Source organism: Tachypleus tridentatus, chromosome 7 (assembly GCF_004210375.1).
Source record: "Tachypleus tridentatus isolate NWPU-2018 chromosome 7, ASM421037v1, whole genome shotgun sequence".
Lineage (NCBI taxonomy): Eukaryota > Metazoa > Arthropoda > Merostomata > Xiphosura > Limulidae > Tachypleus > Tachypleus tridentatus.
The window spans coordinates 20,579,401-20,599,257 of NC_134831.1; the positions used below are offsets into that span (position 1 = coordinate 20,579,401).

Genomic DNA, 19,857 nt, shown 5'->3' on the forward strand with positions numbered 1-19,857 from the left:
TTACTCTCTTATCTATCACTGAATATCTATTACCAGTAACTGTTATCACTAACTTACTCTCTTATCTATCACTGAATATCTATAACCAGTAACTGTTATCACTGACTTACTCTCTTATCTAACACTGAATATCTATTAACCAGTAACTGTTATCACTAACTTACTCTCTTATCTATCACTGAATATCTATTACCAGTAACTGTTATCACTGACTTACTCTCTTATCTAACATGAATATCTATAACCAGTAACTGTTATCACTAACTTACTCTCTTATCTAACACTGAATATCTATAACCAGTATGTTATCAGTAACTGTTATATCTATAACCAGTAACTGTTATCACTAACTTACTCTCTTATCTATCACTGAATATCTATTACCAGTAACTGTTATCACTGACTTACTCTCTTATCTAACACTGAATATCTATTACCAGTAACTGTTATCACTGACTTACTCTCTTATCTAACACTGAATATCTATTACCAGTAACTGTTATCACTGACTTACTCTCTTATCTAACATGAATACCGATAACCAGTAACTGTTATTACTAACTTACTCTCTTATCTATCACTGAATATCTATTACCAGTAACTGTTATCACTAACTTACTCTTATCTAACACTGAATATCTATTACCAGTAACTGTTATCACTGACTTACTCTCTTATCTATCACTGAATATCTATTACCAGTAACTGTTATCACTGACTTACCTCTCTTATCTAACACTGAATACTCTATAACCAGTAACTGTTATTACTAACTTACTCTCTTATCTATCACTGAATATCTATTACCAGTAACTGTTATCACTGACTTACTCTCTTATCTATCACTGAATATCTATTACCAGTAACTGTTATCACTGACTTAACTGTTATCACTGACTTGAATATCTCTTATCTAACATGAATACCGATAACCAGTAACTGTTATCACTAACTTACTCTCTTATCTATCACTGAATATCTATTACCAGTAACTGTTATCTTTATCTATCTAACATGAATACCTATAACCAGTAACTGTTATCACTAACTTACTCTCTTATCTAACACTGAATATCTATAACCAGTAACTGTTATTACTGACTTACTCTTTATCTATCACTGAATATCTATTACCAGTAACTGTTATCACTAACTTACTCTCTTATCTATCACTGAATATCTATTACCAGTAACTGTTATCACTAACTTACTCTCTTATCTAACACTGAATATCTATAACCAGTAACTGTTATCACTGACTTACTCTCTTATCTAACACTGAATATCTATAACCAGTAACTGTTATCACTAACTTACTCTCTTATCTATCACTGAATATCTACTACCAGTAACTGTTATCACTGACTTCCCTCTTATCTAACATGAATACCGATAACCAGTAACTGTTATCACTAACTTACTCTCTTATCTATCACTGAATATCTATTACCAGTAACTGTTATCACTGACTTACTCTCTTATCTAACATGAATACCTATAACCAGTAACTGTTATCACTAACTTACTCTCTTAACTATCACTGAATATCTATTACCAGTAACTGTTATCACTGACTTACTCTTATCTAACTTATTATCTAACACTGAATACTGAATATCTATAACCAGTAACTGTTATCATTAACTTACTCTCTTATCTAACACTGAATATCTATTACCAGTAACTGTTATCACTAACTTACTCTCTTATCTATCACTGAATATCTATTACCAGTAACTGTTATCACTAACTTACTCTCTTATCTATCACTGAATATCTATTACCAGTAACTGTTATCACTGACTTACTCTCTTATCTAACACTGAATATCTATTACCAGTAACTGTTATCACTGACTTACTCTCTTATCTAACACTGAATATCTATTACCAGTAACTGTTATCACTGACTTACTCTCTTATCTAACATGAATACCGATAACCAGTAACTGTTATTACTAACTTACTCTCTTATCTATCACTGAATATCTATTACCAGTAACTGTTATCACTGACTTACTCTCTTATCTAACACTGAATATCTATAACCAGTAACTGTTATCACTAACTTACTCTCTTATCTATCAGTGAATATGTTATAACTGTTATCTTACTTACTCTTTATCTAACACTGAATATCTATAACCAGTAACTGTTATCACTAACTTACTCTCTTATCTATCACTGAATATCTATTACCAGTAACTGTTATCACTGACTTACTCTCTTATCTATCATGAATACTATAACCAGTAACTGTTATCACTAACTTACTCTCTTATCTATCACTGAATATCTATTACCAGTAACTGTTATCACTGACTTACTCTCTTATCTATCACTGAATATCTATTACCAGTAACTCACTGAATATCTATTACCAGTAACTGTTATCACTGACTTACTTTCTTATCTAACATGAATACCGATAACCAGTAACTGTTATTACTAACTTACTCTCTTATCTATCACTGAATATCTATTACCAGTAACTGTTATCACTGACTTACTCTCTTATCTAACACTGAATATCTATTACCAGTAACTGTTATCACTAACTTACTCTCTTATCTATCACTGAATATCTATTACCAGTAACTGTTATCACTAACTTACTCTCTTATCTATCACTGAATATCTATTACCAGTAACTGTTATCACTGACTTACTCTCTTATCTAACACTGAATATCTATTACCAGTAACTGTTATCACTGACTAACACTGAATACTCTCTTATCTTATCTACACTGAATATCTATTACCAGTAACTGTTATCACTGACTTACTCTCTTATCTAACATGAATACCTATAACCAGTAACTGTTATTACTAAATTACTCTCTTATCTATCACTGAATATCTATTACCAGTAACTGTTATCACTGACTTACTCTCTTATCTAACACTGAATATCTATAACCAGTAACTGTTATCACTAACTTACTCTCTTATCTAACACTGAATATCGATAACCAGTAACTGTTATCACTAACTTACTCTCTTATCTATCACTGAATATCTATTACCAGTAACTGTTATCACTGACTTACTCTCTTATCTATCACTGAATATCTATTACCAGTAACTGTTATCACTGACTTACTCTCTTATCTATCACTGAATATCTATTACCAGTAACTGTTATCACTGACTTACTCTCTCTTATCTAACATGAATATCTATAACCAGTAACTGTTATCACTAACTTACTCTCTTATCTATCACTGAATATCTATTACCAGTAACTGTTATCACTGACTTACCCTCTTATCTAACATGAATACCGATAACCAGTAACTGTTATTACTAACTTACTCTCTTATCTATCACTGAATATCTATTACCAGTAACTGTTATCACTGACTTACTCTCTTATCTATCATGAATATCTATTACCAGTAACTGAATACTCTATTACCAGTAACTGTTATCTACTAACTTTACTCTTACTTATCTATCACTGAATATCTATTACCAGTAACTGTTATCACTGACTTACTCTCTTATCTAACACTGAATATCTATTACCAGTAACTGTTATCACTAACTTACTCTCTCTATCTAACACTGAATATCTATAACCAGTAACTGTTATCACTGACTTACTCTCTTATCTAACACTGAATATCTATTAACAGTAACTGTTATCACTAACTTACTCTCTTATCTAACACTGAATATCTATAACCAGTAACTGTTATCACTGACTTACTCTCTTATCTAACACTGAATATCTATTACCAGTAACTGTTATCACTGACTTACTCTCTTATCTCTTATCTAACATGAATACCTCTTATAACCAGTAACTGTTATCACTAACTTACTCTCTTATCTATCACTGAATATCTATTACCAGTAACTGTTATCACTGACTTACTCTCTTATCTAACATGAATACCGATAACCAGTAACTGTTATCATTAACTTACTCTCTTATCTATCACTGAATATCTATTACCAGTAACTGTTATCATAACTAACTTACTCTCTCTTATCTATCACTGAATATCTATTACCAGTAACTGTTATCACTGACTTACTTACTCTCTTATCTAACACACTGAATATCTATAACCAGTAACTGTTATCACTAACTTACTCTCTTATCTATCACTGAATATCTATTACCAGTAACTGTTATCACTGACTTACTCTTTATCTATCACTGAATATCTATTACCAGTAACTGTTATCACTACTTACTCTCTTATCTATCACTGAATATCTATTACCAGTAACTGTTATTACTAACTTACTCTCTTATCTATCACTGAATATCTATTACCAGTAACTGTTATCACTGACTTACTCTCTTATCTAACACTGAATATCTATTACCAGTAACTGTTATCACTGACTTACTCTCTTATCTAACATGAATACCTATAACCAGTAACTGTTATTACTAACTTACTTCTTATCTATCACTGAATATCTATTACCAGTAACTGTTATAATTAACTTACTCTCTTATCTGTCACTGAATACCTATACCAGTAACTGTTATCACTGACTTACTCTCTTATCTATCACTGAATATCTATTACCAGTAACTGTTATCACTGATTACCTCTTATCTAACATGAATATATACCAGTAACTTTATCTACTTACTCTCTCTTATCTAACACTGAATATCTATTACCAGTAACTGTTATCACTGACTTACTCTCTTATCTAACACTGAATATCTATTACAGTAACTGAATACTCTCTCTTATCTAACCAGTAACTGTTATCACTGACTTACTCTCTTTATCTAACACTGAATACCTATAACCAGTAACTGTTATTACTAACTTACTCTCTTATCTATCACTGAATATCTATTACCAGTAACTGTTATCACTAACTTACTCTCTTATCTATCACTGAATATCTATTACCAGTAACTGTTATCACTGACTTACTCTCTTATCTAACACTGAATACCGATAACCAGTAACTGTTATCATTAACTTACTTCTCTTATCTATCACTGAATATCTATTACCAGTAACTGTTATCACTAACTTACTCTCTTATCTATCACTGAATATCTATTACCAGTAACTGTTATCACTGACTTACTCTCTTATCTAACACTGAATATCTATTACCAGTAACTGTTATCACTACTATCACTGAATATCTATTACCAGTAACTGTTATCACTGACTTACCTCTATCTAACATGAATACCGATAACCAGTAACTGTTATTACTAACTTACTCTCTTATCTATCACTGAATATCTATTACCAGTAACTGTTATCACTGACTTACTCTCTTATCTAACATGAATACCGATAACCAGTAACTGTTATTACTAACTTACTCTCTTATCTAACACTGAATACCGATAACCAGTAACTGTTATCATTAACTTACTCTCTTATCTATCACTGAATATCTATTACCAGTAACTGTTATCACTGACTTACTCTCTTATCTATCACTGAATATCTATTACCAGTAACTGTTATCACTAACTTACTCTCTTATCTATCACTGAATATCTATTACCAGTAACTGTTATCACTGACTTACTCTCTTATCTAACATGAATACCGATAACCAGTAACTGTTATCACTAACTTACTCTCTTATCTATCTACTGAATATCTATAACCAGTAACTGTTATCACTAACTTACTCTCTTATCTAACACTGAATATCTATAACCAGTAACTGTTATCACTAACTTACTCTCTTATCTATCACTGAATATCTATTACCAGTAACTGTTATCACTAACTTACTCTCTTATCTATCACTGAATATCTATTACCAGTAACTGTTATCACTGACTTACTCTCTTATCTAACACTGAATATCTATTACCAGTAACTGTTATCACTGACTTTACCAGTAACTGTTATCTAACATGAATACCGATAACCAGTAACTGTTATTACTAACTTACTCTCTTATCTATCACTGAATATCTATTACCAGTAACTGTTATCACTGACTTACTCTCTTATCTAACACTGAATATCTATTACCAGTAACTGTTATCACTGACTTACTCTCTTATCTAACACTGAATATCTATAACCTGTAACTGTTATCACTAACTTACTCTCTTATCTATCACTGAATATCTATTATCAGTAACTGTTATCACTGACTTACTCTTATCTAACACTGAATATCTATAACCAGTAACTGTTATCACTGACTTACTTATCTCTTATCTATCACTGAATATCTATTACCAGTAACTGTTATCACTGACTTACTCTCTTATCTATCACTGAATATCTATTACCAGTAACTGTTATCACTGACTTACTCTCTTATCTAACATGAATATCTATAACCAGTAACTGTTATCACTAACTTACTGAATATCTATTACCAGTAACTGTTATCACTGACTTACCCTCTTATCTAACATGAATACCGATAACCAGTAACTGTTATCATTAACTTACTCTCTTATCTATCACTGAATATCTATTACCAGTAACTGTTATCACTAACTTACTCTTATCTATCTATCTATCACTGAATATCTATTACCAGTAACTGTTATCACTGACTTACTCTCTTATCTAACACTGAATATCTATAACCAGTAACTGTTATCACTAACTTACTCTCTTATCTATCACTGAATATCTATAACCAGTAACTGTTATCACTGACTTACTCTCTTATCTATCACTGAATATCTATTACCAGTAACTGTTATCACTGACTTACTTACTCTTATCTAACACTGAATATCTATTACCAGTAACTGTTATCACTGACTTACTCTCTTATCTAACACTGAATATCTATAACCAGTAACTGTTATTACTAACTTACTCTCTTATCTATCACTGAATATCTATAACCAGTAACTGTTATCACTGACTTACTCTCTTATCTAACACTGAATATCTATAACCAGTAACTGTTATCACTGACTTACTCTCTTATCTAACACTGATCGATAACCAGTAACTGTTAGTAACTGTTATTACACTGACTTACTCTCTTATCTATCACTGAATATCTATACCAGTAACTGTTATCACTAACTTACTCTCTTATCTAACACTGAATATCTATTACCAGTAACTGTTATCACTGACTTACTCTCTTATCTAACACTGAATATCTATTACCAGTAACTGTTATAACTGACTTATCCTCTTTTCTAACATGAATACCGATAACCTGTAACTGTTATTACTAACTTACTCTCTTATCTATCACTGAATATCTATTACCAGTAACTGTTATCACTAACTTACTCTCTTATCTATCACTGAATATCTATTACCAGTAACTGTTATCACTGACTTACTCCTCTTATCTAACATGAATACCGATAACCAGTAACTGTTATTACTAACTTACTCTCTTATCTATCACTGAATATCTATTACCAGTAACTGTTATCACTGACTTACTCTCTTATCTAACACTGAATATCTATTACCAGTAACTGTTATCACTGACTTACTCTCTTATCTATCACTGAATATCTATTACCAGTAACTGTTATCACTGACTTACTCTCTTATCTGACATGAATAGCGATAACCAGTAACTGTTATTACTAACTTACTTACTCTCTTATCTATCACTGAATATCTATTACCAGTAACTGTTATCATTAACTTACCCTCTTATCTAACATGAATACCGATAATCAGTAACTGTTATTACTAACTTACTCTCTTATCTAACACTGAATACCGATAACCAGTAACTGTTATCATTAACTTACTCTCTTATCTATCACTGAATATCTATTACCAGTAACTGTTATCACTGACTTACTCTCTTATTTATCACTGAATATCTATTACCAGTAACTGTTATCACTAACTTACTCTCTTATCTATCACTGAATATCTATTATCAGTAACTGTTATCACTGTATTACTTTCTTATCTAACATGAAAACCGATAACCAGTAACTGTTATCACTGTATTACTTTCTTATCTAACATGAATACCGATAACCAGTAACTGTTATCACTAACTTACTCTCTTATCTATCACTGAATATCTATTACCAGTAACTGTTATCACTGACTTACTCTCTTATCTAACATGAATACCGATAACCAGTAACTGTTATCACTACTTACTTCTTTAACATGAATACCGATAACCATAACTGTTATTACTAACTTACTCTATATCTATTACCAGTAACTGTTATCTCTGACTTACTCTCTTATCTATCACTGAATATCTATACCAGTAACTGTTATCACTAACTTACTCTCTTATCTATCACTGAATATCTATTACCAGTAACTGTTATCACTGACTTACTCTCTTATCTAACACTGAATATCTATTACCAGTAACTGTTATCACTGACTTACTCTCTTATCTAACACTGAATATCTATTACCAGTAACTGTTATCACTGACTTATCCTCTTTTCTAACATGAATACCGATAACCAGTAACTGTTATTACTAACTTACTCTCTTATCTATCACTGAATATCTATTACCAGTAACTGTTATCACTAACTTACTCTCTTATCTATCACTGAATATCTATTACCAGTAACTGTTATCACTGACTTACCCTCTTATCTAACATGAATACCGATAACCAGTAACTGTTATTACTAACTTACTCTCTTATCTATCACTGAATATCTATTACCAGTAACTGTTATCACTGACTTACTCTCTTATCTATCACTGAATATCTATTACCAGTAACTGTTATCACTGACTTACTCTCTTATCTAACAATATCTATTACCAGTAACTGTTAATATCGATAACCAGTAACTGTTATCACTAACTTACTCTCTTATCTAACACTGAATATCTATTACCAGTAACTGTTTTCACTGACTTACTCTCTTATTTATCACTGAATATCTATTACCTGTAACTGTTATCACTAACTTACTCTCTTATCTATCACTGAATATCTATTACCAGTAACTGTTATCCTAACTTAGTATCTACTGTATATTACTGTAACTTTATCACTCTTACTCTCTTATCTAACATGAATACCGATAACCAGTAACTGTTATCACTAACTTACTCTCTTATCTATCACTGAATATCTATTACCAGTAACTGTTATCACTGACTTACCTCTTATCTAACATGAATACCGATAACCAGTAACTGTTATTACTAACTTACTCTCTTATCTATCACTGAATATCTATTACCAGTACCTGTTATCACTAACTTACTCTCTTTTCTATCGCTGAATATCTATTACCAGTAACTGTTGTCACTGACGTACCCTCTTATCTAACATGAATACCGATAATCTGTAACTGTTATTACTAACTTACTCCCTTATCTATCACTGAATATCTATTACCAGTACCTGTTATCACTAACTTACTCTCTTACCTAACACTGAATATCTATTACCAGTAACTGTTATCACTGACTTACCTTCTTATCTAATATGAATAACGATAACCAGTAAATGTTATCATTAACTTACTCTCTTAAGTATCATTGAATATCTATTACCAGTAACTATTACCACTGACTTTCCCTTTTATCTAACATAAATACCGATAACCAGTAACTGTTATTACTTATCTAACTCAACTCTTATCTATCACTGAATATCTATTACCAGTAACTGTTATCACTAACTTACTCTCTTATCTATCACTGAATATCTATTACCAGTAACTGTTATCACTGACGTACCCTCTTATCTAACATGAATACCGATAACCAGTAGTTGTTATCATTAACAGACTCTCTGAACTATCACTGAATATCTAATACCAGTAACTGTTATCACTGACTTTCCGTCTTATCTATCACTAAATATCTATACCACCAGTAACTGTTATCACTGACTTACTCTCTTACTTTATCTATAACCAGTAACTTTTATCTACATCTATGAATACCGATAACCAGTAACTGTTATTACTAACTTACTCTCTTATCTATCACTGAATATCTATTACCAGTAACTGTTATCACTGACTTACTCTCTTATCTATCACTGAATATCTATTACCAGTAACTGTTATCACTGACTTACTCTTATCTAACATGAATACCGATAACCAGTAACTGTTATTACTAACTGTTATTACTAACTGTTATTACTAACTTTCTCTATCTATCACTGAATATCTATTACCAGTAACTGTTATCACTGACTTACTCTCTTATCTATCACTGAATATCTATTACCAGTAACTGTTATTACTAACTTACTCTCTTATCTATCACTGAATATCTATTACCAGTAACTGTTATCACTGACTTACTCTCTTATCTAACACTGAATATCTATTACCAGTAACTGTTATCACTGACTTACTCTTATCTAACATGAATACCGATAACCAGTAACTGTTATCTAACTTACTGAATATCTATTACCAGTAACTGTTATCACTAACTTACTCTCTTATCTATCTATCAATGAATATCTATTACCAGTAACTGTTATCACTAACTTACTCTCTTATCTATCACTGAATATCTATTACCAGTAACTGTTGTCACTGACGTATCCTCTTATCTACTTATCTAACATGAATACCGATAATCAGTAACTGTTATTAATCACTTACTCTCTTATCTATCACTGAATATCTTTTACCAGTAACTGTTATCACTGACTTACTCTCTTATCTAACACTGAATATCTATTACCAGTAACTGTTATCACTGACTTACTCTCTTATCTAACACTGAATATCTATTACCAGTAACTGTTATCACTGACTTACCCTCTTATCTAACATGAATACCGATAACCTGTAACTGTTATTACTAACTTACTCTCTTATCTAATATGAATATCGATAACCAGTAACTGTTATCATTAACTTACTCTCTTAATTGTCACTGAATATCTATTACCAGTAACTGTTATCACTGTATTACTTTCTTATCTAACAAGAATACCGATAATCAGTAACTGTTATTACTCATTTACTCTCTTATCTATCACTGAATATCTATTAAAAACCGTGTTTCGTTAACCGTGATGGGCACAGACAGCCCATTGTATTGTTCTGCGTTTCAGAACAAACAAAGTACACACAGTACTGTGAAAGGGAGTTAGGACAAGAGAATATTTTATTATTTTTTCTATTTTTGTTGGTTTAATACTTCTCGGTTTTCTTCCATGCCATTGCAGTATGTAAATTGTAACGCCTTGCTAATCCTTGATAACAGTTGAATGAGCCGCGGTGAGAAAACTTGTCATTCTTTAGAATTTCTATACGCTTTTACCAAGGGCATGCCATAATGGTTCTACTTGAATGAGAATACTGATCAAAATTAGAGTCTGAAATAACTGAAACTAACAAGGACTTAACATGGGGTACATGTTTATGTATAAGAAATCAATTTAATTAATAGAACTCCACAAATGACCCTTGATAAGGAAAACTGTGTTTAACACGTTATATTAAGCTATTTTGTTGAGCCACGTCCCAAAAAAGCATAGAGAATTGTCAGTAGAGCAGAGAGTTCGCATGAAAACTTTACTTGACACTGATTGGACTCTCTGACAAATTGCTGCAGACTTGAATTGCTCCCCAAATACTGCCAAGTATGCCCTAGATCGTGAGACCGAGACAGGTACATTTAGAAATAGAAAGGAAGAGGAAGAACATCTAAACTCAATATTACTAATGTTAAATATTTTCCTTTATGCAGTTTTCGACACAAGAATGAAGACTGCCACTGACTTTATGCATGAGATAAACAACCATGTACCAAGTGAAAGAAAAGTGACCAGATCTACAGTATTAAGAATACTCAATGAGAATGGTATATTTGATCGTGTCGTAGTTTAAAACCATTTGCTTCGATCTCCAAATGTTACACTATAACGGCAACGGTCATTTCCCATTACTTGGTCAGATAAGACTAGAGTCAACCCCAGATTAAAGCATGGGTTTACCGGGCTGAAGCTAAGGGTCTCACACTAATTAAGGAGCCTCGTACTATGACTGTAAGTGTATTGCACGTAGATTTTATGTCTTGAGGGGACCTCTATAAGTTTAAAGTATAAGACCAATAAAACAATTAAACTGGCCTTGATTAGAGTAGCCAAAAAATTAGGAAAGGCTAAGCAACAATTACCTGTAGTATACCATTTCAAAATTAGGGGCAGCTATGCGCAAACACTTTTGGTATTTGTAAAACATTGTATTGGTGTGTCTTAATAATTTTAATGAATATCGCTTTCCCTACAAAATGTGTTAATTCATGAGAGAAAACACTCTCTAGACATTTTTTTTTTTTAATAACAATATCAGTACAAATTGTTGGTTGGTTAAGTTCATTAAAACTGATTTTCATTCATATTATTACACGTGTTAAAAGTTGCACAGATAAGTTTCATCTCTCTTCTTGTATATTTTTATGACTGTTAATTTATAGCAGTATAACATGTATTTCCATGAAATTATATAATTTTTTGTTGATAATAATTTCATTTCTTATTTCGATAGAGGGCATGCAATATAAGTTAAGTTATTTATTCTTTCCGGTTGTTTTAGTTAAGAAGAAATCGTAAGTAGGAGGGAGTGTTAATATATGTTTCAAGTTTTTAAATATTTCGCCACAATTGCTAAATGTAATGAAGTCAATGATGCCACTTGAATTGGTAGAATGTTTTAACAATGAATTTCCTGTCGTTTTGAAAAACTGGCAGTATTAGTAAATTTTACTATGAATCAATCATTTAAACTTAAACAGAAAGGAGTTAAATTGTTTAAAATACAGAAGGAACGTACACTATAGAATAAGTTGCTGGTGGTCGTATTATTTATTCATGTTGTATATACATATGTTTGACCAAACCAAGCTAAATACAGCTGCCATCTTCATCAGAGTACAAAAGTGCACATGAAAACGTAATTCATAATTTTTGTATAAACATCTTTAATTTGAAAACATGTATGATAGTACAATATATTGAGGTTGAAAGAAATGAAAATAAGCATGTAGCTTAGTTTTACGAGGGCATATAAAATTTGGCTTGACAGTGTGTTTGTCTTATCTGCAAGAGTCCTGGGAATTTTTATGTGGGTGGAAGGAACATTTTTGGAGATTATTACACAAAACCCCCTGTGTGTGTGTATGTGTTGTAAAATGTAATCCAAAAACTTTCAAAGACAAAGCATACCAAAAACAAATATCAAACTTGTTTAGTCATGAGTGGTGAAAATTGGATACTAGCATTAAAATCATATAGAAGATAGTATGTCTCTTCAGTTTGCCAATGAGCACATTTAAAGTTGTTAGAGGCCTGGTTGAGTTGATTGCATCCATATGTTCTGAACCAAACTACACCTTCACTTTCTGCAATAGTTTCTTTGTAATTGAATGATAATGTACAATTACAAGCCATTCATGACTAAAATGTTTTTGACATTATTTTAATATGTTTTGTGTCTGTATGCTTTTTAACTACATTTTAAGGTATTTTTAATTCATTGTTTTATGGTTGCTGGTAGCTTTTACCTCCTTGTACATGATGATGTCAAGTTCTTATTTTGTGACTGTATATTATTACCACATTATATGTATATTTATAGATGTAGAATTCTGACTGTACCACTTTCATATAATCTTATTAAACAACCTGGATGTAGTTCAAGTAACTTCCTTATCACATAAGTGTAAAAATAGTATATTTAGTGATACTTCTCATAAACATGCCATTACTGGTCACTTAGATATTGTAGAAGATAAAACTGATGTATGAAATTCTCAATAAAAAGGATATAAATATAATATTGCCACAAAATGCAATAATCTAGATATTCTTAAATCAGTTAAATAATATTAGTAAGTGCATTTTGAAACTTAATTATGTTACATGTTATCCACCTAGATGGTTTTTAAAATGGAAGTTTAATGTACTTAATAAAGCAAGATTTAAATTTTTTCAAATAAATTTTAAATTTCTAATAGGTATAATGTTTTTCCACTTAAAAAAAATAAGATACAAGAATTACAAGAAAAATGTTATTGTTCTCATGCATATAAAGTTGATTGTAATTTCAGGTTTATTTATAAAAAGTTTTGTACATCTTATTATTAATGAAATTATTATTATAGAAATGTTTGAACTGGTTAATCACTTCAAAGATACAGAAAAAAATAATTTCATTGAAGCTTACTAATAAAATTTCATTCCAAACCAAATCCTTTAAAGATTAAACTTTCTTGTATGCTATATCGAAATTGCATAAACCTTCTATAAAATTTAAATTTATTTACATCTCCTTAGAAATTATTTCCAAACAACCAACCACTTTATTTATTACATTTCTTAATATCTTATTTGACTGTTATAAATGTATAGAACAGTGATAATAAACATATCTTAGGTAATAAAAAATAACTTATTTTAGAATACTTAAGTAATTTTGAACAATTAACTGTTCAAGCATTTTGTTTCACTACTTTACATACAACAATGCATTTGATAGACCTAATTAATTATGAATGTATAAAAATAACAGGATTGTAATTCTTCTGTATTTTTACAAAAGTATAAAAAATATATGAAGTTTCTGTAGTTATGATAATTTTGTTTCAGTAATCATGCATTTAAACAGAAACTTCATATATTTTTATACTTTTGTAAAAATACAGAGAGGATTATAATCCTGTTCTTTTAATACATTTTCTGTATTTATGATAATTTTGTTTCAATAATCATGTATTTATACCAGTAATAGAAGTTTCAATGGCAGATAACTATTCTACTTATATAGCTAATTTCTGTCTTTATTTTTATGAAAATAAGTTTGTTGAAAATATTATAAATCCAGATGGTTTTTGATTTAATTAGTGTAAATAATCCTGAAATAAATAATTTTATTAACTATCTACTGCTGTGGTACTAGGAGATATTATGATCTGGCAATTAAAAGAGTTCATAATGATATTAATTTAAGTATTTTGGATAAAAAAATGTTTTTCCAGTATTTAGTCTTCTAACAGTAATGTTTAATATTCTTGTATTACAAATTCACAACTACTTGAGGTTTCATAGAATTTGTAACAAAAATAACAAAATTTTGTAACTAATGCCAAAATATTGGTATAAAAATTAATATTTAATGGGTCTGATAAACAAATATTAAATAAGTTAAAGTATTTTGTAACACATAAGAAAACATTATGTAAGTATCAAGAAGTAGTAATTAATATATTGTGCTTAACATTTGTGATGAAACTTTAGATTTTTTTTTATTTTTGTTTAATAAGGTCAGTTAAGCAAGGAACATCTTTACACTTTTCATTCATGTATTAACATTGTGTATGAATATACAAACTCTTATAAAAAGTAGAAGACTGTTTGAAATTAGTAGTTAAATAGATTTTTAAGGATGGAGGGTGGATGTCATACTTGTAGAACTTTAGGCAGTTCAGTGGGGTTTTATTCTAGCATAATATGTCTGCTGTACTACTTATATTTTCATATTAATTTGAACTTTTACTGTGAGAATGGTCCCTTGCTGGTACAGCAGTAAGTGTACAGATTTGCAATGCTAAAATCAGAGGTTCAATTGCCCTCAGTGAACTCAGCAGATTGCCCAATGTGGCTTTGCTATAAGAAAGCACACACACTTGAGGACTGAAATAGCAAGATTTTCTCACTTACTGCCCTCAATAATGGGATCTTTTCATTTAAGAGCAATCACCTTCCACAACTATGTAAAAACAGTGAAGGGTGATTTAGATGTGGGATATTGTGGACTTAAGCATCTTGTTGCTGTCCTATCTATCTTTATTTTTCTTATTTTTCTTATTTTGCTTTTATTTATTTCTTTACATGTGAAGCTTTGCAAATGGAGTTTAAGACTGATAGGTGGTGTAACTCTATCTGTGTGTGAGCCTTATTCTGCAGGCACCTCCACAAACCACTAAACATGTTTCACCTTGTAGTCTATTTGTCTCATTTTTTTCACTTTGTTTAGAAGTTTGAAGTTTTTTGATTGAGTCTTGGATTGAGACTGCCTGTCATCATTTCTTGCTTTTGTACTTTGTTTCCACACTCCCCAACCTTACCTCTACTAATGTACCTTGTCAAAGCCTTTAGTTTCTGATTTCTTGGTTCCCACTTCACAACTTACTCTTTTACCTGGCACCAAACTCCTGTAACACATTGTTGACGTTTCCATCATTTTGGGTCCTGCAGGTACCTAGTTATCACAGTTGAGCTCTTATGGTCACTTTTTCCATCTACACTAGGGGTTATTCTACTTTTTACCCATAGACGTTCTTTCCAGTTTCCTTTTTCTCCCTCCCACATTTCAGCCCTCATCTTGTTTTCTTTCCTTTTGCTTCTATCTATGTTCAATGTTTCATGAAGGGCTCTGTTCATTATTGCTTCCAACATTTCTTCATTCTCACTTAATATTTTATTTGGTTGAAGGGGTAAGTTTTATTTCAACCTATTTGCAACTGAGATCAGTCTTCTCTGATCTGCTTGCCAGCTATGGAACTTATAGATACTAGGATTTGCACCTATCCTACTTGTTCTGTGTTAGAGGTTTAATATTTGGAGATTGCTTATCTCTTTGGGTCACACATATATTTTTCTCTTCAGTTGATCCTTACTAGAGATATGCCTCACATGAATCTTTTACCTCAATGGTTCTTGTATCCCTTCCTCTATTTTGGTATTTTTATTAGTGGGTGGACCAATCCAGTATCACTATCTGAGTTACATTACTTCCTATCAATCTTCACATACTCCTCTTCACCAATGCTTCCTCTTCCTATTTGAGAGCATTCCTGAACAACAGTTATATATCTGGCAGATGGGCCTCCATATCCACATGCTTGAATTTCAAATAGACTGTCAGGCATGATACCATCACCACTCCTAGTATTAATGCTCTATTTCAACAACTACTTGGTTTTTCTTAAATTAACTGCCATTGGAAAATCTTATCCAATATCCATTGCTTTTAAACTCTGGATCCTCCTTTTAAGCTAATTCTCAGTAGGATTGTTTCCTTGTATGCCTTATACTGAGTTCTATGAACTGGGTTACAGACAGCCTCTCTTTGCTAGATTATATTCTACCTGCAAAGCAGTCTCTTCTCCCCTAGTTTTACCATTTGGGTACTTTTTTGGTTATTTCACTCACCATTGCTTTTCAACCCTCTCAGTTTCATGCTTTTTCTCTCCTGGTCATCTGTTCTCTGTCCCTCAACCCTGGATGTTACTGCCTTCCACTAGGTCTGGTCTTATACTTGTCATAATGCTCCCTCACCTTTCTATTTTTTACGTTTGGTCCTGGCTTTGACTGGAGAATCTCCTTCTCATGTCCTCTTTTGGGATCTTTCTGGCTGGCTTCAGTTTGGCTTGTTCTACTACCTGACAGCCCAACCTCTCTTTCCCTGCAAATTATACACTATTGTTTCAACATCTACAATATCCTTTCCATCAAGGTAAGTTATCCTTCCATCTTGCCATTTGGATTTGTACAGTATATTGCTTGTTGAATCGAACTTGGTGATGTTGTTCTGTTCATTCATCATCACTTTCTTCCTTATCATCCTACTGTTGGGCATCTCCTATCTTTTTATGTAGCTATTTAACAGAGTTCAGTTGTCTTCACAACTGCTGGCTATCAGTTAGTCTTGTTTTCAGCATTTTGCTTTTCTTGATACAGCAAGATATTTCCTACCCAGTGCTCTTTTTTTTTTTTGGTCCTTCCTTATCCATAAACACACTTACCAGTTTTCCATGCCCAACTGGCACCCACGTATCATCCTGCATACTCTTACCCATGCCTCTGTCTTCAGTAATAAGTGTATAAATTTTTAATGTTAAAATCTAGGGTTTGTTTTCCTGTGATGGACACATCAGATAGCCCAATGTAACTTTCTTTTAAAACAAACAAGTAAGCAAACCTTCTATTACTATCTTCTATGATTGTTCAAACACAGACAGATATATTTGTGCAGTGTTTTTGCTGTTTGTTAACACTTAGCCCTTACTTCTCACACTTTTGGGATTTCTGTTTTTGATATAACATTACCTGGGATTTCTCATTCTCCGGAGAGAAATCTCCTTCTACCCTTATAGATAGGGTTTGCTATTTTATATATATATTTCATCTATTTTTTGTAGTATATTGTGCTACAAGATTTTCTGCATTTCATCTCATTAAATTTGTCACTTTTCTCATTCACTTGACACTCATATATGATTGCCATTGAATGAAATCTTTCATATTGGTATATTTGACTACCTTGCATAACTTCACCCACTCTCTTCAGCATTTGAATTTCTTGCCTCCATTCAACATTCTACCCAAAATCTTAGGTGAGTACATTCTCCTTCTGGTTATAACATTTGCTTACGGTTGTCTGCCATGTGGGTAATGGTGCCTCCCAGGGTACTTTTATTTTCAACAAATATGTATCAAGTCAGGACAATGCAAAGCTCTCATACCATTCACTCTGGTTACATATATGCCTACTGCAGAGATAAGGTGTTCTATAAGAGCACCCCTTGGTGTGGATTCCTGTATGTGGTGAGGGGACCTCCCAGGGGAAGGTTCTGATCTTTCAGTTTACCTCCTCTGGGATATAAACATCTACTCACGTGTTTGCCATGCGTGGCAACCCGTGAAGAGGAGGAGAGGATCCTGATGATTGAGGGGTCCAACCCTAACACACCACTTTGGCCTTGAATTCCTGTAGACGGGCAGCCTTTGGGTGGCTCCCCTTGGGTCAATCGGCTGGTCCACTTAGGCTAGAGTCAACCAAGTAACAGTTTTGGAAGTTCTCAACAGGTGTTGTGGACATTGGTCTGATGCTGGTGTTTGGGTATAGTGCTTACGAAACCCTGGCATTGCTGCAGGTCCTTGCATGACATTGTAGTGAGTCCTCTCGTAGGGCTCCATGGTGGGTGAGGTCAGTGGGTACTGAAATTTTCCTTTTTGCCTATAGATCCTCCAACAAAAAATTTAAATAAAATAGTGAAAAAACAGTCAATAGGTAAACGACCATGTCTTGAAGACTCTGAGCAGCAATCTTCAACATCTGTAACACCTGTACCCCATTTTCTTATATTACATTCTCTTTCAGAATAACCTTTAGGGCAAATGTCCCCCTTTTTTATTCAGAAGAGACTAGAGGGACTTGCTGGCTCTCCAACATCAGTAAAGAAGCTTCGATCTGGAGACATAGTGGTTGAAACATCCACATCCCAACACAGTGAACTTCTCTTGAATTCAAAGGCAATTGGGGATGTACCTATTGAGGTTACCCCTCATGCTACCTTGAATTCATCATGAGGAGTTATTGTTGAGAGGGATTTGAAGAATGTCCCTGAGTCAGAGATTTTTGCTGGTCTCTCCACTCAATGAGTTTCTGCAGTGAGGCGCATCTCCACTCGCAAACACTGAGTTACACTGCCGACAAATATCCTCATTTTGACATTTACATCACCACGTGCACCTGCCACCATCAAGGCAGGTTTTCTAATTTGCAGGGTACGGCTGAACATTCCAAACCCTCTTCGATGTTTCCAATGTCCGAGGTTCGGCCACTCAAAGACGTCCTGTCGTGATTCCCTGACATGTGCTCGTTGTGGTGGCAAGGACCACGATGCCTATGAGTGTCACACAGACCCACATAGTGTCAACTGCAATGGTTCCCACCCTTCCTACTTTCGTTCTTGCCCAAATTGGTTGTAGGAAAAAGAGATGCAGCATTTGAAAACGACTCATAACATTAGTTATCCTGAGGCTTGGAAATTGCTGTCCGCCACTCCATCTTGGACATATGCTGCTGCACTTCATTCCACAACTACAGTGGGAGTGCAGACAGATCTCTCTGTGGCTCCAAGAGAATCGTTTTCAAAACAAATGAAAAGCCTTTTGACCTCCATGGTTAAAAA

The 19,857-nt window shown here is 32.5% G+C and overlaps 1 protein-coding gene across 2 annotated transcripts in view; it reads left to right on the forward strand.

Annotated features, from left to right (window-relative positions):
* Positions 1 to 12,402: 12,402 nt before the first annotated feature.
* Positions 12,403 to 19,857, forward strand: part of LOC143255261 (glucose-6-phosphatase 3-like) — a 38,414-nt gene continuing 30,959 nt past the window's right edge. The window contains exon 1 of one of the 2 annotated variants that reach the window (XM_076510662.1): positions 12,403 to 12,489. In XM_076510662.1, the coding sequence (XP_076366777.1) occupies positions 12,434 to 12,489 (56 nt within the window). In that variant the 5' untranslated portion in view covers positions 12,403 to 12,433. Of the gene's footprint in view, positions 12,490 to 12,524; positions 12,834 to 19,857 lie in introns of those variants that run through there. The other variant, XM_076510663.1, reaches the window with a different exon arrangement.